This window comes from Pongo pygmaeus, chromosome 8 (assembly GCF_028885625.2).
Source record: "Pongo pygmaeus isolate AG05252 chromosome 8, NHGRI_mPonPyg2-v2.0_pri, whole genome shotgun sequence".
In the NCBI taxonomy this organism is placed as follows: domain Eukaryota; kingdom Metazoa; phylum Chordata; class Mammalia; order Primates; family Hominidae; genus Pongo; species Pongo pygmaeus.
The window spans coordinates 25,591,446-25,614,243 of NC_072381.2; the positions used below are offsets into that span (position 1 = coordinate 25,591,446).

General features: G+C 34.8%; 1 protein-coding gene across 1 annotated transcript in view; it reads left to right on the forward strand.

Annotated features, from left to right (window-relative positions):
• GPR158 (G protein-coupled receptor 158) overlaps nucleotides 1–22,798 on the forward strand; it is a 428,093-nt gene that overhangs the window by 225,779 nt on the left and 179,516 nt on the right. Inside the window, exon 4 of the mRNA XM_054503519.1 lies at nucleotides 9,853–10,076. Within this exon, the coding sequence (XP_054359494.1) occupies nucleotides 9,853–10,076 (224 nt within the window). The remainder of the gene's footprint in view (nucleotides 1–9,852; nucleotides 10,077–22,798) is intronic.

A 22,798-nucleotide genomic window follows, 5' to 3' on the forward strand; every position in this document is an offset into this window, starting at 1 on the left:
TGGGCTATGTATTAGATGATAATATTGTATCAGTATTAAATTTCCAACTTTGATAACTGTAATGTGGTTTTGTGCGAGGATGCCCTTTTCATAGGACATGCTAGCTGAAGTGTCTATGGGTAAAGGGATATACAATCTCCATCCTATACTCACATGGTTCAGGAAGAATAGTATACATTTAAATTTATAAACATCTATCAAGACAATATGAATGGTAAAGTAAATACAGCAGAATGTAAATAATTGATGAATCTGGGTAAAGAATATATTGGATTTATTTCTACTATTCTTGTAGATTTTCTGTAAAATTTAAATTATATCACAGTTATAAGTTACAAAATCTAACTTTCAGAATATCTGTTTAAATTCAAAGGACTTAAATATTTCAATAATTGTAGCTTTGGTGGGTTAATTAGATATTTGTGATTTGGAGCTAAAATTCACTTACCAAAGTGAATTTATTGCTATCAAAAGAGATATGGCTTTAAATTATTTTAATATAAAAATATTATATACTCATTCAATAAACTTTGGAATGTATACAAAAGTAGAATTTTAAAGACCATTCAAAGTCTATTTTTCATTTAATTCTCTTCAGTTTATAGTTTGTAACAAATGTCTGCATATATCATCTTTCTAAAAATTTGGAATTATATTTATTTAAAATATACATAGTTTTCTTGAACATAATTTTAATAGTTACATAGAATTCCATTGAATAAATGCACTGTGGTTTGCTTAACCATTCTAAGGTTTATACTTTTACTAGTTTCTATAAATGTGAGTATATTTATATAAAAATATCTAGAAGTTTTATGTTTTTATTCTTGTCAATGAAATAAAATTAAGGCAAGCAAATAAGTTAACATACTGTTCACAAATTGTCACAATTTATTTTGGCAGGCTTATGATTACAGGTGAAAGTTTTAGATTCCTCAGATGGCCTGTAAATGCTACTGTAACCTTCTCCCAATGTCCTTCTCTATATTTTTTCTCAAGGCAATACTCATAGGAAACTAAAGAGCTGCTACTGCCAAAGCTATATAGCTTTATACATTTGCCATTTGTCTTCAGGAAGTATTTGTTTTATCTGAAAGTTCTAAGTCTCATCTTCAAGGGTTTTTAGATTTCAGCAAGGCAGATTGGCATTCTGTGCATGGAGGATGTGTTTCTAGTTGCTCAGAACTGAGATTTCCAAATCAAATTTTGATACAACATGGTTTCTAAACAGATTTGCCCATAGGTGCCAAAGTCAGCTGTGCTAACTCATATTCTTAATGTGTTTTTCTAGTTTGTTTCCAGCACCTTGAAAAATACTACTTTAATTAAATTTCTTAAGCATACATGGTTTGAGAGCATGAACAATGAAGTAGTGGGTTGAATATTATTATTTTCAACTAAGCATCTGTATTATAGATCAGTTAATTTATTCTTTTGAGAGAGCACTTTCATTGGTAACAATTGTTTATTGAGTATCCAATATGTATAAACTACTAAGGTGCTAAGTGTATAAAGAGATACATCTATAAATCATGGCCCCTATCTCAAAGAATGTAAACTTTTAAACAATCATAAGCTTAAGATACCATTAAATAGAGCTTCTTATTATTATGTAGTAGTATGATTTCTACTAGCTGCATATGTTCTCTTTTCCTAGATAGAGAACTTCAGGATAAATCAGCAAAATATTTTCAGAACTAGAAGATTATTAAATTGTGCTTTGAGTACTAAAGGAAACACTCAATATCAAAAGCTCTGTCTTTAATTTTAGTTGCTTTTTGAGCTTTAGAAATCAGGTCTCTTGACTTTTGGTTTTGCTTTCTCTCTCTTTTACAACTTTGTGTTCCTTACAGAACCTCATGAATTTTGATAGTCAAATAAGTTAAATACATTGTTAAAGAGGCAGTTTTTTATGATGGCATGTTACTGTTTGCCATTTGTGAATTGATCTCATGATATTTGTGAGCACAAAGAATAAAATGTGCTCATAATTTATTTTCCAACAAGTTGCCTTTTATACATGAATACTGAAATATTTATCCAACAATGTACTTCCCATATCAGGAAATACAGAATTGTTTGGAGTTACATTCAGTTTTCAACCTTATATCTAGTTGCTACTAATTCAGTAGATAGAATACCTGTTAACTACGATTTCTCTCCTACTTGAGGAAGATAATAAAGTGTATAGGCTTTTTCTATGTCCTGCACTCATGACTGTATTTTATGGCCCAGTATTTTGAGTCTTTTGTAATTTTAATATAGGTGGGAAAATAAAGATATAAACCCATCGTCCTATTCTTAGAGAGCTCACAGTTTCTTTTCACATACCGTATAGATCTGTGGAACTCTAGCAGTAAGCAGAGTAGAATAATACCGGCAAGTAAAGAAAATCACAATGGCATGTGGCCTTCGGAAAAGAACCGAGCAGAGACAGAGTATATCAGTCATGGAAAGCTCTCCGTGTTGATGTGGATCTCTGGACAATGATGGCACAAAGGAAATACATTGAAGTCCACCTTTGGACAGCAAATGTGGACTATTCGGCATACTGTCTGCAATTCATATGTTCCAAAATTCTATCCCCAATTCTCCATTTCAAAAGGTTGAATCTAGACAAGGAACTCAGTCTTCCCGGTGAATCAAAATTGGAGAACATTGCAGTCACTATGAAAGAACCTTAATTTATGTGAATAACAAATTATGTCAATGTAGAAGAGACCGTTATTAGGAAAGATAGATGAACAATAAGATTGGATTAGTAAAAAGATATGTATCTTTCTATTATAATGCAGAAATGATATCTAAGTCTGATTTAGAAATAACATTTTCTAGTAAGAGAAGGAAGGGAGACTAATTTTTCATTAATTATATAAATTTAACCCACACAAATACATTTCTAAAAGAATGTACTGCATTTTTAATTGCAAAAGATACTTTTTTTAAACTCTAGGATATATCTTACAAAAAAGAAATAAATAGCTGATCCTAAGCCCAATTGTTTAGAATGTTTCATAATGGCTTAGTTTGACAATATTCTATAATTATTAGTAGAATTTGGCAAAATCTGACAAGAGAAACAATTTCCTTTTTTTTTTTTTTTTTTTTTTTTTTGCTAACATGACATTAAGGTTGTTCCTTTGGTGATGATGTCAGCTTATTGGGCCTCCAGATGTTAAAAGCCCTGCTTGGGTAGTTTGATTAGCCCAGATATTAGAGTATCCCACCATACAGCAGTTGAGTTCTGATCAACACAGCGAAGAGTGAAATAGAGAGGGCTCTACTCTTTAGGTGCAGTGGTTTAACTGGAAGCAATTTATTTCATTCTCTACTATATTTAACAAATTGATTTAAATTTAGTATTATAAAGGAGCAAAAATGACCACAGGCAAGAATAAACTACTTCTAGGAAGTAAGTTGTTTTGTGAATGTAAAGGAAAGCCTTTAACATCATGATTAGAGTTATCTTAGTGACCTACAAGATCCCAAGTTAGTTCACTTTTCCATGTCCATCACATGATTACCATGTTGTTCAAATCTAGGGGCACCATTCAAATTCTATTCTATATGAATGCTGCCAGAGACAGCTCACTTTGGAATGTGGAAGCTATGATACAAGCTTTTCATGCCCTGTATCACATACTGTTGACTCACCTTAGATTTTAGCTACAGTAGACAGTTACTATTACTGAACATGTTGCCAGTGGCCAACTTCAAGTGCCCACAGAATTTATTTTCTTTTCTGCCTCAGGGCTGTCTCTGAAGCCCTCTAACCTTGCTCAGCCCTTGCCCAGAAGTGTGGTGAAATGGAAGTTTCCTGGGATAACTGTCAAACAAAAGGATTGGTAGTTGCTGGATAAATATTCCAGCCTTCCATCCTCTGGAAAGTCAGATCTGAAGGGCATTGTATACAGTTTTTAGAGGGATCCCAGCAGGATTGATCCCCCATTTGCCCAGAGTAATATCCAACTCAATAATCTACCTTTTATTACCTTTTCTTTCTTCCTTGTCTTACTATATCTGATCTCCTTCTATCACTCTACTTTTGGTCAACCTGAAATAGTTGAAAGGATCAGATTTCAGTTTAAAAGAGTTTATTCAAGCAAAAAGCTGGGAATAGCCAGCTGGGAAACACGGATGCCAGAGAACTGTGGTCAGTGCTGTGAAGTTAAAAGTTAAATGTCTTTCTTATTGGAAGAAAACAAATAAATTTAATAGGATTGCAGTATTTTCTATAAAAAGTTGGTTTATGAGTTACAACAATTTAATTAGTTATAATTTGTTTTCTTTTCCATCTGGCTTAATTTCTTTTCTTTACAGCTGGTTTTCATTTTCTTTCCAGTTTACAAAACTGTATTTAACATTCCATCTCATGACAATGTGATAGTCATGAAGTGTTTGTGTGAGAAAGAATTAGTAGGAGGGAAGTTAATCTATCATAAAGATCATTAAGATCAACAATGAAGAGGAAGGTGATCTTTTCTGGTGCCTTTTAGTCACTTGCAACATTTTACAAAACAATGTAGGTAAGGAATAAGGCTAATCTATAATCAAAGATACAAAGGTTATAGCTGCAGGTTATGTGACTTGGGCCCCATAATCACATTCCTTTAAGGCTCAAAATAATCTAGAGTTCCAACAGCTTAGATTTTGAATTACTTATTTTTATATTTTACACCTTGTTTTAGGAGTCATCTCCTAAATCAGATATCTATGTCCAAGTTCTTATCTCAAGTTCTGCTTTCTGGGGACCAAGATGAAAATAGCAGCTTTAGCTGTTTGGTAGTGGCAATTTGCATATAAATTCAGAAAAAAATGTTATTTTCTGTTAAAGCTTTCTGCATGTGCAGTTAAAGAAAGAAATAATGCATTGCTTCTTGTAAAATAGGAGGCAGAGTGAGAGACAGTTTGGGGATAATTAAGAATTTTGTTTGGCACTAATATTGGGGGGCCGTAGGTATCTTTGCTATTTTTATTCATTCTTTGGGTAATATTATCTAGTCTTGTGGCTCTAAATACTACCTAAGTGCCCATTATTTTCAAATATTTATTTTCGGTGCAGGCCTTTTTCACATATATCAAGATGCCTTTTAGGCGTCATCACTTGGATCTCAAGTAGACTTCCTTAACCTGACATGTCAAGATCGGACTTATGATCTCTTCCAAAGCGTTCTCCACATATGTTCTTTCCCTTCTTGGTTAATGGTAACTTTTTTCTTCCACTCATTCATACTAAACACCTTGGAGACAGCCTTGATGCTTTTCTTTCTGTCTCACATGATAACCAAGTCATCTAAAATTATGTCGACTCCACCTTCAAACTCTGCGTGCAGCCATTTTTACTGCTATACTGTGGTCCCAGCCACTATCAAGTCTCACCTGGATTATTACAGTAGCTTCTCACCACTATCCCTGCTCTTTCCCTTGTCTTCTATAGTATGTTCTCTATACAACCAAAGAAATCCTTTAATTATGTAAAGCATATCATGTTACTCCTCTACCCAAAACCCTAACCCTAACCCTAACCCTGCAAAAACTAAGCTTAAATATATGAGCAGTTAACATACTGCAATATTTTTCAAGTTTGAGTGATTCGAGGTGCTAAATATCTCTGCTTATCCCATCTCAGAGAATTAAACCTTAGCTGATGTGGGTGAAGTTTCAAGTTTCATTTGTATTGAAAGTAAATAATGTATACTGTTTAGTTTAAATGTTGCCAATATCTTCCTAAGCCAGTGAAAAAAGGTCAGCCTATTTAGTTGAAGCAAGAAAGCAAAGATTTGTGTAAGAAGGACTATTTTCCAAAACAAACAATACCTTCACAGATACTTTTTTGATTAATTTAACTTCTATTGTAGTTCTTTTTATGGTATTTTGGTTTGTGTGGGGAGTGCTTGCACCTGTTAGGATTCAGTGTCCTTTGTTGCTAATGTCCAGTGCCTGGTAAAGCCATCATGATTCAATTTGTCCATTGTGTTTGGTTGTTTCTAATGGGAAGGTAAATTTAATCCCTGTTCTTCCATCTTGTCCAGAAGGGGGAAATCCTAACCTCTGTGTCTCAAATCTGAATCTTAGAGCCCATACTTTATCATCTCCTATTCTACAGTGCTCTATGACTTTTGACATTGTAGTCACCATCCTCAGACCTTCTGAATCCTTGACACCTTTATCTTACTCAGTGAAATGACTCTGACTTCACTTATGTAATTATCCAGTTTGTACTCGAGTTAACTCATTGTTTTCTCAGTATCCTAGCTTCTCATACTTCTTAGTTTTTGACTTGTGTGCCCTATGATTCTTCAAGTCTTCCTCTGCATTGGATACCTTTTTTTCATCATCTCAAATTGCTCTTGGCCTTATCTCTTTCTCTACCCATTGTGATCACCATTTCCTGAAGGTTTCGAATGGCTTTGTTTAAGTGCCCTTGTGGTGTGCCTTTCCTCATATCATGCTTCTCACTTCCTGTTCTGCTATGAGGTACCTCTGTGTTCATGGCACAAGATGTGAGAACCTGCTTTGGACTCAAGTGTGCATAATGCAGCCACGTGGAGGCGGTTGATGATTCTGGAAACCCTTTATCAATGAGTAAGGTTGATAATGGAGACATGTTTTCCCCTTTATCTCCATGATTGACTCAGATTCAAGAAGTCCCTGGAGGATAGAGCACAAACTGCTGCAAGGGAGTGAAGGCTGCAGCTCCATTATACAGCCTTGTGTTGGCTTTCCTCTTTCGCCTTTTTACCCCTCCTCTCACACTCTTGCTGTCTGGGAGCACATTTTGTAATCACATGAAAAGAAGCCTAAAACTGTCATTAGCACAATCCTTTCTTTATTCTCTGTCTGTGACTGTTCTATCCTCTGCATTTGTTTGTATGCTACCAATAATTGTACAAAATCACAAACTACCTTGACTATGTTTCTTAGTAATGCATACTGTCTTACTCTAACTGGATTATTTTTCTGCCAAGTGATCTGATAAATCATCTTGTATTATATTTCTGCCTCAACTTTCAGGTCTTCAGTCTCAAAAAAGGCCTTCTTCACTCTCAATATGTATTCTTACCTGCTTTGTTGAGAAGGATAAGACTACAAGATTGGCTGCCACATTTTTTCTACTTCAAAATGTATTTTTTTTCAACTGATCCCTTCTTTCTGCTAAAAAACAAAACATCTTTTAAAAAATCTTTGATTTACCTCTACTTTTTTCCAGTGTTAGAAGAAGAGATATCAAATATTCTTAAAGTTAATTTCTTCAACTATGCTCTTGATTACATTCAATCGTGACTTCTCAAATTCTTTCTTTACCAGTTTTCTCATATAATTCCTGAATTTCCAAAGGCTCATTTTTCCTGGAGGCAGTTGTGTTATGATCTCACCTGTTTCAAAGAAAACAAAAAACAAAATCGCTTTTTAAAAATACCATAATTATTCCTATCAACTATGAGTTTTTCTTGCTTTTTTCATTCAATAGAGCATTTATTTAAATAATATTCTATCTTATTACTTATTTAGTACTTAAGCCTTGGCAACTTAGGGACTAAATCTCCTACTCTTTGGAAATTATTACCTTATAAGTCAGTGAAGGATAAAATAATTATTAAATCTTGTAGCCTTTTCTCAGTCATCATATTGATCACATTATAGCATTTTTTAGTAAATTGCATTTCTGTTATGACACTGTAAATACTCCTCCCTGTATAGCATCTCCCTCTGTACATTTCCCAATAATTATCTTATCCACTCCCAGAGATCTCTGCAGGTTCTCTCTCTAACACCCACTCTATATCTCAGTTCTTTCTTCTAACTTCTCTGTTTCGGAGGAATATCTTTAAGGCACCATGAATTCCTAATTACTCTTTGCATCTCCTATATTTGGAGAAGAGGAGATAGAACCAGTCACTATGATTTCTATAAATATTAATAATTTCAACCAGGCGCGGTGGCTCACACCTGTAATCCCAGCACTTTGGGAGGCTGAGGCAAGTGGATAACAAGGTGATAAGTTTGAGACCAGCCTGACCAACATGGTGAAACCCTGTCTCTACTAAAAACACAAAAATCAGCCAGGCATGGTGGCGCGTGTCTGTAGTCCCAGCTACTCAGGAAGCCGAGGCAGGAGAATCACTTGAACCTAGGAGGCAGAGGTTGCAGTGAGCCGAGATGATGCCACTGCACTCCAGCTTGGGTGACAGAGTGAGACTCCATCACAAAAATAAATAAATAAATAAATAAATAAATAAATAAAAAATCTCATTTAGTCCCACAGCAATTCACGTTTCATAAATAAGTAAACTAAGACCCCAAGTGCTCTAGTGAGTTGTCTCATGTCACAGAGTTATCTGGAGTAGGGAACCATGTCTGCTTGACAATAAAATCCATTTGCTTTTCATCATGTAACAGAATGATGACTCTTAAACAGCATTATATCCACAATCATCAGAGAAATATTCAATTATGCTTTTGCTATTGTCTTTACTGAGGAAACAAAGCAGACAAATACATTATAGAAAGATTGTGAATCCTTAATAAGAGTTGAAAGAAACTAAGACTTTCTGTTAAACTGTGTATTATTAAAATGCTGTTACCTAGAATAACCTCTTTCCCAAATTCCTCAGTTAATCAAAATTGTGTTATATACTGAAATGAGTTCATATTCATTAATGTCTTTTATGTTGAATTCAGACTTGAAAATAGTTGTTTCTGGTTTTTTTTTTCTTAGTATTTGGCATTAATTGGATAGATGTTGGTGCTAAACTCATCTTAACCATTAAAGAGAATCTTTACCTATTGGGCTTCAGAAGTAACTTAAGTTTGATAACTGAGACAGAAGAATGTAAAATTAAAAGGAGGATCGATAGCAGTAAGTGAATAGTGTGAAAATGTCCTAAGAGCATGCAAAGTGGGAAATTACATGATAGCTTGTAAGTATGGACTGTACTCTGGGCAAAGGATGCACCATCATTAGGCAATTGCACACTGAACAACTGTCAATTAAATACCATTTAACCTAATTTAGACCTAATGAACTTGGTAGACGAGATCCCTGATGAATGAATTAAGGAGCAGTCAAAGTCTCATTTTGGATTCTGTGCTATCTAGGTCAAGAAGTTCCCAAAGGTATGCATGTATTTACTCGGTACATAAAAACATCAACTTTCTTATTCCTATTTCTGGTTAATTCTCTGACAAATATTTGTGGAATATGATTTGTGCTTTTCAGTTGGTGAGTGGTAGATAATGATATAAAAGATTTAGAAGGCCAGGTGCGGTGGCTCACGCCTGTAATCCCAGCACTTTGGGAGGCAGAGATGGGCAGATCATGAGGTCAGGAGATCGAGACCATCCTGGCTGACATGGTGAAACCCTGTCTCTACTAAAAATACAAAAAATTAGCCAGGCATGGTGGCAGGCATCTGTAGTCCCAGCTACTCGGGAGGCTGAGGCAGGAGAATGGTGTGAACCTGGGAGGCGGAGCTTGCAGTGAGCGGAGATCACACCACTGCACTCCAGCCTGGGTGACAGAGTGAGACTCCGTCTCAAAAAAAACCAAACCAAAACAAAACAAAACAAAAAAACTTAGAAAACTGTTCCCTGCCCTCATGAAGCTTTATTTCCATTTTTGCTAATTTTCCCTCAACCACTCTCAATGATGATTTTTAAAATCAAAAGGATAAAAAGAATTTTGTAAGAGTCTAAAGGAAAAGTAACTCCTTCCCCTAGCAAGAGGGTTGACAAAAGGTCTTTAATAAGTGAGAAAAGAAATGAGGAGTCAAGGATGTCTTTTGACTCTATACTCAATCTTACCTACCTAAGAGGTGCAAATGACACTGTGGTTTTATTTGGAACTTTCAGGAAGGGGTCCGGATCAACATATTTCAGGAAGTACAAAAGATGTGTCAGAAGAAGCCTATGTCTGCCTACCTTGCAGGGAGGGCTGCCCCTTCTGTGCGGATGACAGCCCATGCTTCGTCCAGGAGGATAAGTATTTACGACTTGCCATCATCTCCTTCCAAGCCCTGTGTATGCTGCTCGACTTCATTAGCATGCTGGTGGTCTACCACTTTCGCAAAGCAAAGGTAAACCCAGGTACCCTGGTTATGATCCTCTATTATAGAGCAACCTCTTATCTTTTTAAGCAAACAGAATTTTCCAATTCAAGTTGCTTCCCTACTAAGCAGCAGTCTTTCTGTAATATGATTGGACTAGAACATGAAAGTTATATTCTTTAGCTGACGAGAAAAATAGAGATTAAAACATGATACTTTATTTTAACATTTACAGACTGTTTCCCCTTGTTTAGCCTGGATCTCAAGTGCTTCATTGACTTAAATGACTCTCCTTTACATCATGTCTTTGGCCTCTAGAGAAACTTATTCTACCAGCATCCAATGTATTATTAATTTTTTTTTGTATCTAAGAAGCTTTGTTATGTTTATTATATTTTTCTTTTCTTAGTCGTGTTTAAAGATGGTAAATGACTCAACTATTTTTAGCGCATTATACTTTGAAGAATGAATTTATTTATGACCTTATATTCTGTCTTACATTAGTGTCCCAGAATAATAACAATCCCGGGAAGAACTTACACAGTTTTGGAGAGAACATGTCCTTTGGTTCTAGTCTAAGTAATCAAGAGTAGTACAATCCAGAAGCAGTGGCTCATGCCTGTAATCTCAGCACATTGGGAGGCCAAGGCTGGAGAATTGCTTGAGGCCAGGAGTTTGAGACCAGCCTGACCAACATAGCAAGACCCTGTCTCTACAAAAAATAAACAAATAATTTACAAAAAGCTAGCCAGTGTGGTGGTGCATGCCTATAATCCCAACTATTTAGGAGGCTGAGACAGGAGTATCTCTTGAGTCTAGAGTTCAACACTACAGTGAGCTATGATCACACCACTGTATTTCTGCCTGGCTGACAGAGTGAGACCCTGCCCTGTCTCAATAAAAAGGGGTGGGTAGAAGCATTTGTATGCCTTTCAGTCAGGGCTAGATGAAATGTTAAAATGTGCAGGACAAAGCTTTTGGGGGAGCTTTCTCCAGTTGGCCATCCAATTAATTATATGTAGCCAGTGTTGTATTCGAATTTGTGATTCTGATGCTTGCAGAAATTTATCTGTGCCTTTGGAAAGAAAACAAAACCTAAAGTTTCCAACCTTTTCCAAATTCAAATGATCTCTTTATACTGGCAGAGTTGTACAGATTGGTTTAGATTACAGAGCTCATTGAAGGTATAAAGTGTTCCCATTAGAAATTTAAAAAAATACCCTCTGTGAATGGCATCTATTATGAAGCCTCAAGTTAAACAGTTTTATTATTATAAAGCCTCTGTTGAGATTCTAGGAGATTGTATTCATTATGTTAATGTTATAGACTTTGATAGTCATTTAAAATGGACAGTTTCATTAACAGAAGAATCTAGCACAAATTAAAATCAAGCTTTAAGTCAGCAAGAAAGTGCAGACAGGCAGATAACTCCTCATTTAACCAATACTTATCTTTCTTTTGCAACAAACTATGTGTTATATAATAAAAATAGTAGGCAAGTAGAGTTGAGAAGTATATAACCACTGTTACCTAGATAAAATTAATAGGTTTTGTAAAAAGCCTGTCAGTGGCATAGCGGGTAGAATTGAAAGGTCTGTCTAATAAACTTGTCTGAAATCTCTCTGATATAATGTAATTAATTTATATGGTAGATAACACACAGTTCCCTATGAATTTTAATTGATTTTGATAATTAATGATTGCTCTGCTAAGTGAGTCAGTAATACATGGTAGGTAAAATATTACATTGGGTATTTAGAAACCTGAGATAGTTCTGACAAGACCAATGTCTTAATGTTAATGTTACTTAGCATTGCCAGTTATTAAACCTTGCTAATTTCCCTGGACCTCCACGTGAAATGTCATTTTAATGACCAGAATCCTACTTTACAGGACTATAATGAGAATACATAACTTTACATGTCATTTTAGCGAAATTTCTATAGATTAAAAACTATTAATAGTAGGAATTGATAAATTAAACATTATCTAGTTTTAAGATGGTCGCCTTTCGAAGAATCAGTTTCTACAGAATGTGACATACTATAAGGGGGATATAAGCTAATAAAGTGAATGAACATAGACTTTGTGTGCTGATGAAAAGAAATGTTCAGTGCAATTTTCTGCTGTGATTTCAATTGCTAAAAGCAACTGTAAAAATGACAGAACATTCCAGTATAGAGATTGGAGATTTATAGAATGCAGAATTTAGATTTGCTTTTTAAAGATTTCCTGTGTCTTTGCAACATTTCTTTGGATAAAGAAGAAACTTGACGATCTCTTTTGTAGCAATATTGACATTTCTTTTGGAGTTTCGTATTACATTCTCTACTTATTGATAATTAAGAGAACAAATCTCACATAATTTATCAATTTACATCTATTTTGACAAAAAAATCCAATTGTAATACAGAAGTACCATTACAATTGCGGATAAGTGTACAGACTCATGAGCCAGATTGTTTAGATTTGAATACTGTCTCAGCTCCTTGCATACTGTGAGACTTTGTGAGAATTGCTTAGCCTTTTTATGTCTAGTTTTCTCCTCTGTAAAATGGCATTCACACACCATATACAAAAATTAAATTAAAATGGATCATAGATCGAAATGAGAGAGTAAAAACCCAAGAAACTTTTATTAGGCGAAAACATTGGCATAAATCTTCATGAGCTTCAGTTAAGCAGTGGGTTCTTAGGTATGACAACACAAGCATACATGACAAAAGAAGTAGATAAATTGGACTTCATGAAAACTTTTTTGTATCAAAGACAGCATCAAGAAAGTAAAAAAGAAACACACAGAATGGCAGAAGATATTTGTAAATCCTACCTGTGATAAGGAATAGTATCCAGAATATATAAAGGATACATAACTAAAGATAAGTAAAACCAATTTAAAAAGTGAGCCAAGGATCTAAATAGACATTTCTCCAAATAAAATATATAAATAAGCCAAAATGTTTATGAAAAGATTACCAACACATAGTCATTAGGAAAACGCAACTCAAACCGACAGTACCCACTACCATAGCTAAAAATAGAAAAGATGGTAACAAGTGTTGCAGATGTGGAGAATTTGACACTCTCATTCATTCCTGTTGGAAATGTAAAATGGTACAGCCCTTTTGGAAAACAGTTTGGCAGTCCCTCAAAAAGTTGAAAATTGAAGTATGATATGATCCAGCAATTCCACTCCCAGTATATATCCAGAAGAACCGAAAACATATGTCTACAAAGAAATATGCATACTAATGTTCATAGGACATGGATGGACCTTGAAAACTGCTAAGTAAAATGGTTACCAAAGACCACATATTGTATCATTTCATTTAAATGAAATGCTCAGAATAGGCAAATTCATAGAGACAAGTAGATTAGTGGTCACCAGGTACTGCCAGGAAGGAAAAATGGGGAGTTACCACTAATGAGGTCAGGGGTTCTTTTTGGAAAGACAAAAATGTTACAAAATTGGATTATGGTAATAGTTGCACCACTGTGTCAATATGCTAAAAACTACTGGATTATATACTTTAAAAAGGTGAATATTAAAGTATGTGTATTATATCTCAATAAATCTGTTACAAATTTTTTAAAGGAGTTTACCTTCTGGGATTATTTAAAAGAGTTAATGAGATAATCCATGTAAAATACCTTACACTTAGTCTTCACTAGGTGATTGTCTTTTGTAACATAATTTGTGGACCTCTTTATAAAATTAATAATTCATGTGTGCTTCCCACATTGGGGGCCAAGTATGACATTTAAAGTAGTTCAAAAGAATGAGAGGTTGGGAAACATAGCTGTGCCTCTTTGAAGTAGGCACCCAAGCTCCATAAGTACTCATTCATAGGCACACATGCAATCGCACAAATATTTCTGTGCTGATAATCTTTAAAAACCATTTACTGTGCATTTATTTATATGTGGCTTTTTGTCCTTTTCAAGAGTGATTACTTAGTGTGCAAACAAAACTCAGTTTATTTACCTACTTATTGATATTACTGGCTTTTCTAGGAAGTTTCAGTTTCCATCCCCACCCTCAAAATGAGAAAGTTATGGAAACCTCTCCTGGGTGTTGATCATGAATTCATTAGGGATGTTGAGAATTAGGACACATACTCCTTCTTGTGTTGTTATAATAGTTAGAAAAAAAGTAATAGTTAGAAAAAAAGAAAAAAAGTTGTAATATAGGAAAAATTTGTTACTATAATACTTTCCTGGTTTTAATTTAGCAAGATGAAAAACAGTTCAGAACTAGAATGGAGAAACCTCTCATTTTATAGATAAGAAAATCCAGCCCCTGAGAGATTAAGTTTCCAAAGGTAACACAGCTAGGTTGAAAAGTTTATGCATGTATATTTAGCCTTATTCCAGAATATGAAATAAAAACACTTCTAGAAGATTAAAAGTGTAAGTTAATAAATTAAGGCTAAGTGAAAATAAGTATAGAAAAAAATTAGTTGAAATCAAGGGTGAGGTTAAGATATCAAATGGATTCCATGAGGGCAGGGATACTGTTCTCACCCAGTGCCAGCAGGAAGGGCTTTCCTGGAGTTTTCTAGTAGCAGTGCAAATGGGAGGAAAAAAAAAACAAGTCATCGTAGCCATAAGATAAAAACCAACCAGTCACTGAGATGAAATTCAAATATTCCTGGCACCGAGTCTTGGAAGAAATTTCTCCTGTGGATCTTTATATAGACAATATTGTAAAATGTAGTGAATGATGAGCTTTCTTACATGGAATACAATAATTATTTTCATGGCTCTGTTTCTTTTTTTTCTTTATTATTATTATACTTTAAGTTTTAGGGTACATGTGCACAATGTGCAGGTTAGTTACATATGTATACACGTGCCATGCTGGTGTGCTGCACCCATTAACTCGTCATTTAGCATTAGGTGTATCTCCTAATGCTATCCCTCCCCCCTGCCCCCACCCCACAACAGTCCCCAGAGTGTGATGTTCCCCTTCCTGTGTCCATGTGTTCTCATTGTTCAATTCTCACCTATGAGTGAGAACATGCGATGTTTGGTTTTTTGTTCTTGCGATAGTTTACTGAGAATGATGATTTCCAATTTCATCCATGTCCCTACAAAGAAGATGAACTCATCATTTTTTATGGCTGCATAGTATTCCATGGTGTATATGTGCCACATTTTCTTAATCCAGTCTATCATTATTGGACATTTGGGTTGGTTCCAAGTCTTTGCTATTGTGAATAGTGCTGCAATAAACATACGCATGCATGTGTCTTTATAGCAGCATGATTTATAATCCTTTGGGTATATACCCAGTAATGGGATGGCTGGGTCAAATGGTATTTCTAGTTCTAGATCCCTGAGGAATCACCACACTGACTTCCACAATGGTTGAACTAGTTTACAGTCCCACCAACAGTGTAAAAGTGTTCCTGTTTCTCCACATCCTCTCCAGCACCTGTTGTTTCCTGACTTTTTAATGATCATCATTCTAACTGGTGTGAGATGGTATCTCATTGTGGTTTTGATTTGCATTTCTCTGATGGCCAGTGATGGTGAGCATTTTTTCATGTGTCTTTTGGCTGCATAAATGTCTTCTCTTGAGAAGTGTCTGTTCATGTCCTTCGCCCACTTTTTGATGGGGTTGTTTGTTTTTTTCTTGTAAATTTGTTTGAGTTCATTGTAGATTCTGGATATTAGCTCTTTGTCAGATGAGTAGGTTGCGAAAATTTTCTCCCATTTTGTAGGTTGCCATTGATGGTTGTTTCTTTTGCTGTGCAGAAGCTCTTTAGTTGAATTAGATCCCATTTGTCAATTTTGGCTTTTGTTGCCATTGCTTTTGGTGTTTTAGACATGAAGTCCTTGCCCATGCCTATGTCCTGAATGGTAATGCCTAGGTTTTCTTCTAGGGTTTTTATGGTTTTAGGTCTAATGTTTAAGTCTTTAATCCATCTTGAGTTAATTTTTGTATAAGGTGTAAGGAAGGGATCCAGTTTCAGCTTTCTACATATGGCTAGTCATGGCTCTGTTTCTGTTAATTTCCCCAATGTGTGCTGATGTTTGAATACTTAAATACAGCACAGGCAAATCAACTCTTTAGGGGTGTCATAATGTGGTCCTGATACACTATTCTTGGCTGATGTTAATGCAGGTACTTTTAGAGTGTCTAGATCACGGTTGGCCACTGTGCAGCCCACATGTTACTGCTACATGACTATGGTAGACACACATGGTTCTCTTTCCCATTTCATTCAGAATCAGCCTCAGAACCATTCTTAGGACTCTAAGCAGATTCTATGCATGAAATCTATTTTTTTCTCCTGGATCTTGAAAAATAGGAGGGCTGCAAATCCTTCATATAAACTTTTATAAATACTGCTGGTCTTTACTGAGTTTTCAAAAGGTATTCACCGAGTGAAACCAAATTCGAGGTTCTATTCCCTATCAAGAACAAGAAGGCAGTTGATTGTGAAACTATGTGCTGTTATAGTAGGTGAACCTGGGGATAGAATCACGTGTGCTAATGATGGCTGAGTCATCTACCTAGACACACACCTGAAGAGAAGTACATGCTCTCAGATGCCAGAAGACACCCTGAGGGAGGGCCAGGAAACACCTGGCTAGGGATGGCACCTAAGCTAGAATCTGAGACTTTTTCTCTACTTCCTCTTTTGCTGACATGTGAACCATGTTCTTTAATCCAGTTTCACCAGAATTCATAAAATGTCACATCTTAGTTGACTTTCGTATGTGCACCATATGTCATTGAGGGCCTGCTAGAAAGGGACCATTTTGGAACTGAGGCTCCTTTTATTTATATTAGAGTAGTTCCGTGAATTGGCAAATCAAAGACAGGAAAACCAATAGCAGTGTCAAACCTAGCAGCTGAACCAGTCCTTTTGGGCAGCAAGCAAATATGTGTAGGGGTAATAGAGAGTTCTCTGTTCTCAAATGAAATATTAGGTGATCATGTTAAAGAGACATAACATAGTATAGATACTTATGTCTTTCATTTGCATGGTTCTTCCAGGAAAGTCTAATTTTTAGTACATTTAATTGAAAGAGATTTGTCCAGGCCCAAAATATCAACTCTATAGTAACTAACTACTAACCATCATTGATGAAATATTGGTTTAACATTTTATCATTTTAAATGACACAAATGAGATTCCATTATACTCCAGGGTGGGACTTGTGGGATGACACCTCCAAGAGCAAATTAAAATTCACTCTGCAGAAACATTTAGGAAACTAATTACACACATTTGTCCCTATGCCTTTGGTTAAAGATGAAATCTGTCAGTAAACTGTGAATAATTTTGAGCCCAGTGTGTTCTTCTAAAATAACAAGAATTTTAAAACAGTATTTTAAAGAGCCTGAATATTAAATATTTTTAATTTATTCTACATTTTTTACTAAATATTATGATAAGTAACATTTTTCTATTCGTGATCGCAAAGAGAGAGTATGGTTCCTTACAGCTTAATAATGTCAAGTGTTAGTATAATTTATTTTCAGATGAAAATTTCAGAGAAACAAGGTACACTGGAAGGAACAGCAGCATATACCATTTCTGAAAATAATCTTTTGTTTGACTTATTTTTAGTAAATTTTAGCATGTTTTGAGTTTAGTAATTTAGAAGAAAAGATTGATTTTTTAAAAACATGAACACACTGTAGTTGGTATTTTCTCCTCTATTTCTATCATCTTTCTTTTTAAAAAATTAGAAGTTGACAAGAGATTTAATAACAATGCTAACTTTTTGTTTGAAAATGAGATGTTTTAATATAGTATGTGAAGTGATTTTTTTAAGTGAAATTCTAATAGGTTAATTATGATGTTCTAATGACTATTTTGGTAAAATAAAGATAGGTATGTCATATTTTTATTTTAGTAAAATTTTTATTGTTCATTTTCAGAACTTTTTTTTATCATCACAAACCAAACTCTCTACCCATTATACAATAACATCCCATTTTTCTATCCCTTGGTAACCTCTGTTCTACTTTCTGTTGCTACAAATTTGCCTATGTTTATGCCTTCTATAAGTGGAATCGTGTAATATTTATTCATTTATATCTGACTTATTTTATTTAGCATAATGTTTTCAAGATTCATTGATGTGGTACCATATATTATAACCTGATTTCTTCTTGATGATGAATAACATTTTATCATATGTATATACCACATTTTGTTTTTCCATTCATCTGTTGATGGCCATTTGAGTTGTTTCTACTTTTTGGCTATTGTGAATGATGCTGCTGTGAACATTCATGTACAAGTATCTATATGAATATTTATTTTAAATTCTTTTGCTATATACCTAGTAATGGAACTGCTGGATCATATAATTCTATGTTTAGTGATTTGAGGAACCACCAAACAGTTTTTCACAGAGGCCCCACCATTTTCCACCAGCAGTTTGAAAGGTTTATAGTTCCTCCATACCCTAATCTACATTTGTCATTTTCTGTTGTTTTGTTGTTGTTGTTGTTGTTGTTGTTTTAGTATTAGCCATCTTAATGAGTGTGAAGTGGTATCTCATTGTGGGTTTGACTTCCATTTTCCTAACGATTAGTGACAGTTGAACATATTTTCATGTGCCATGAGCCATTTATATATCTTCTTTAAAGTAATGTCTATTCAAATCTTTTGCCCATTTTATTTTCACAAGTCTATGTTATGGTTCACTCTTTATGTTGTACATTCTGTGACTTTGGACTAACGTATAATGCATTTATCCACAATTATATTATCATGCAGACTAGTTTTACTGCTCTAAAAATCCTCTGTGTTCTGCCTTTGCCCATTTCTTAATCAGGTTATTTGGTTTTTCATTGTTGAGTTGTAGGAGTTCCTTATATATGCTGTATATTAATCTCTTACTAAATATATGGTTTGCAAATATTTTCTCCCATTCTGTGATTTTTCTTTTTACTTTCTTAATAGGGTCTTTTGAAGCCCCAAAATTATTTATTTATTTATTTACTTGAGACTAGGTTTTGCTCAGTTACTCAGGCTATAATGCAGTGGTATGATCATAGCTCACTGCAGCCTCAAACTCCTGGGCTCAAGCAACCCTCCCACCTCAGCTTTCTGAGTAGCTAGGACTACAGATGCATGCCACCAACCCCGGCTATTTTTGAAATATTTTTTGTAGAGATGGAGTCTTGCTATGTTGCCGAGACTGGCCTCGAACTCCTGTCCTCAAGCAGTCCTCCTGCCCCAGCCTCCCAAAATGCTGAGATTACCAGCATGAGCCACCTTGCTTGGCCCCCAGTGTCTTTAATTTTGATGAGGTGTATCTATTTTTTCTTTTGTCACTTGTGCTTTTGGTGTCATATGCAAGAAATGATAGCCAAATCTAAAGTCATAATGCTTTTCCTCTATGTTTTCTTCTGGGAATTTTATAGTTTTAGGACTCACATTAGGTCTTTAATCCATTTTGAGTTAATTTTTATGTATAGTATAAGATCAGAATCCAACTTCATTCTTTTTTGCATGTGAATTTCCAGTTTTCCTAACACCATTTGTTGAAGATATAGTCCTTTCCCTGTAGAGTTGTCCTGTCACCCTTGCCAAAGATCATTTTATCATATATGTTAAGGTGTATTTCTGGGCTTTTTACTCTATTCCATTGGTCTGTGTGCCTCTCTTTATGCCAATACTACATTGTTTTGATTACTATAGCTTTGTAGTAAATTTTGAAATCAGAAAGAGTGAGTCCTCCAACTTTATTCTTTTTAAAATTGTTTTGGCTATTTGAGCTGCCTTGAAATTTTATGTAAATTTTAGGATGTGTTTTTCTGTTTCTACAAAACTATTGCTGGGATTTTGATCAAGTTTGCATTGAATCTGTAGATTGCTTTGGGTAGTATTGCCATCTTAACAGTATTAAGTCTTCTAATCAATAAACACAAAATATCTTTCTACTTATATGTGTCTTTCATTTCTCTTAGTAATGTTTTTAGTTTTCAATATATAAGCCTTTTGCCTCCTTGGTTAAATTTATTCGTAAGTATTATGATATATCACTTTTTATAAATAGGTTTTATGATTTGTATTGTCCTTTAGTTAAATGGATTATCTCACATATTATCTTCCATAGTCCCAATGAATATCAAGTCTATGATTTTTCTTTTGTACTTAGCAATTGATGGTCCTCCTTCATGCTTTCTATTTCCTGTGATTTATGGGAGGGAAGTATGGTATAATATGTGAAAATACATAATACATAAAAACTTGTCTAATGGTTAGAAGGCAAGACCTGTAGCATTTCTTGTACCTTTAGTCCACCTATAGGGGTATTGTAGAAGTTCCTTACTGATTTATAAATTTTTTTTCTTAAACCTAATTCTAGTAGTGGCCTGCTGCTATACCCAATATAGGATGATGTTATTTACTTCTATAGGTTTATAATGGATGATACTTCCTTCAATTTTTGTTTTTCTAAGGTCTACAAAATTAATCTTAAATCTTATTCTATTAAACAAATAAATATAACATTATTTTAATTCTATTGAACTAATAAAATATCACATTATTAAAACAATATTATTTTTGCTCCCTTTAATGGAATATGAATACAAAATTTGGTGCTTTTATTTTTTCCTTTTCTCCCCCTTCCCAGTTTATTAAAATTTAATCTAGAGTTACCTGCCATCAGTTTTCAATAAGAGCAACCAATTTCAAAAGCAAAACAATTCTCTAATTTTTTTGATTCTCACTACATTTAAGGAAATTGTGGGGACTTTCTATATGTTTATTTGGTATAATTGCTCACTATTGGACCTTTCTAACTGTAATTTCTTGCTTTTGAGTTCTGACTTTTGGCCAATATTTTCTCATTATGAAATGTCTGTATTCTCAAGTGGTTTGTTCAGTAAATGGTAGTTTTAGATGCCTGTCAAACCTGACCATTCACCCACCACCGACTGTTGCTTCTATGTGGCAACAACGTGGCTCTAGGCAGAATTTGGGGTTACTGTCTTTTTCTCCAAAAGCCCTGTTATTACCACTTTATTTACCATCTAGAATTGAACATGGCCCACTTTTTGTCCTTTACAGCAGGGGTCCAAAACCCCTGGGGCTGCACAGCAGGAAGTGAGTGGCGATGGGTGAGCCAGCATTACCACCTACGCTCCACCTGCTGTCAGATTAGCCTTGGCATTAGATTCTCATAGGGGCACAAACCCTATTGTGAACTGCACATGTGCACTCCTTATGAGAATCTAATGCCTGATGATCTGAGGTGGAACAGTTTCCTCCTGAAACCATCACCCCCCCCACACCCTCCACACCTCCGTCCATGGAAAAATTATCTTCCACGAACCCAGTTCCTGGTGCCAAAATGGTTGGAAACTGCTGCTTTATATAACAGAATTCCTCATCTGAATGCTTTTTGACTTTCTCTTACCATCATCTATTCTCTTTTCATTGTATTTGCAAAAAAAATGTGACATATACTCTCCAATTTCAGCTTGAATTTTTTCCTGAGATTGGAGAATTTCTTGTGTTATTATTTTTTATTTCAGTAGGTTTTTGGGAAACGTGGTGTTGGGTTACACGAATAAGTTCTTTAGTGGTGATTTCTGAGATTTTGGTGCACCCATCACCTGAGCAGTGTACACTGTACCCAATGTATAGTATTTTATTCCCTACCCCCCTCCCACACTTCCCCCAAGTCCCTAAAGTTCATCGTATCATTCTTATGTCTTTGCGTCCTCATAGCTCAGCTCCCAGTTATGAGTGAGAACATACAATGTTTGGTTTTCCATTCCTGAGTTACTTCACTTACAATAATAGTTTCCAGTTCCATCCAGGTTGCTGCGAATGCCATTGTTTTACTTTTTATGGCTCAGTAGTATTCCATGGTATGTCTGTGTGTATATATATGTTTGTGTGTATATATGTATACATATATACACACATACATATATCTGTATATATGTATACATATATACACACATATATGTATATATGTATACATACACACATACATATATGTACACATACATGTACACATACAAATGTACATATATGTACACATACATGTACACATACAAATGTACATATATGTACACATAGAAATGTACATATATGTACACATAGAAATGTACATATACGTACACATGTGCACATATGTACATATACGTACATATGTGTACATATGTACGTATACGTACATATGTGTACATATGTACATATACGTACATATGTGTACATATGTATATATGTATATATACACATATATGTATACATATATACACGTATATACACATGTATATGTACATATGTGTATATATATATGTATATACACATATATATACACACACACACACACACCACATTTTCTTTATCCACTAGTTAATTGGTGGACATTTGAGCTGATTCCATATTTTTGCAATTGTGAATTGTGCTGCTATAAACATGCATATGCAGATATCTTTTTAGTATAATGACTTCTTTTCTTCTGGGTAGATACCTGATAGTAGGATTGCTGGATCAAATGGTAGATCTACTTTTAGTTCTTTTTTTTTTTTTTTTATACTTTAAGTCCTAGGGTACATGTGCACAATGTGCAGGTTTGTTACATCTGTATACATGTGCCATGTTGGTTTGCTGCTCCCATTAATTCGTCATTACATTAGGTATTTCTCTTAATGCTATCCCTCCCCCATGCCCCCACCCCATGACAGGCCCCAGTGTGTGATGTTCCCTGCCCTGTGTCCAAGTGTTCTCATTGTTCAATTCCCACCTATGAGTGAG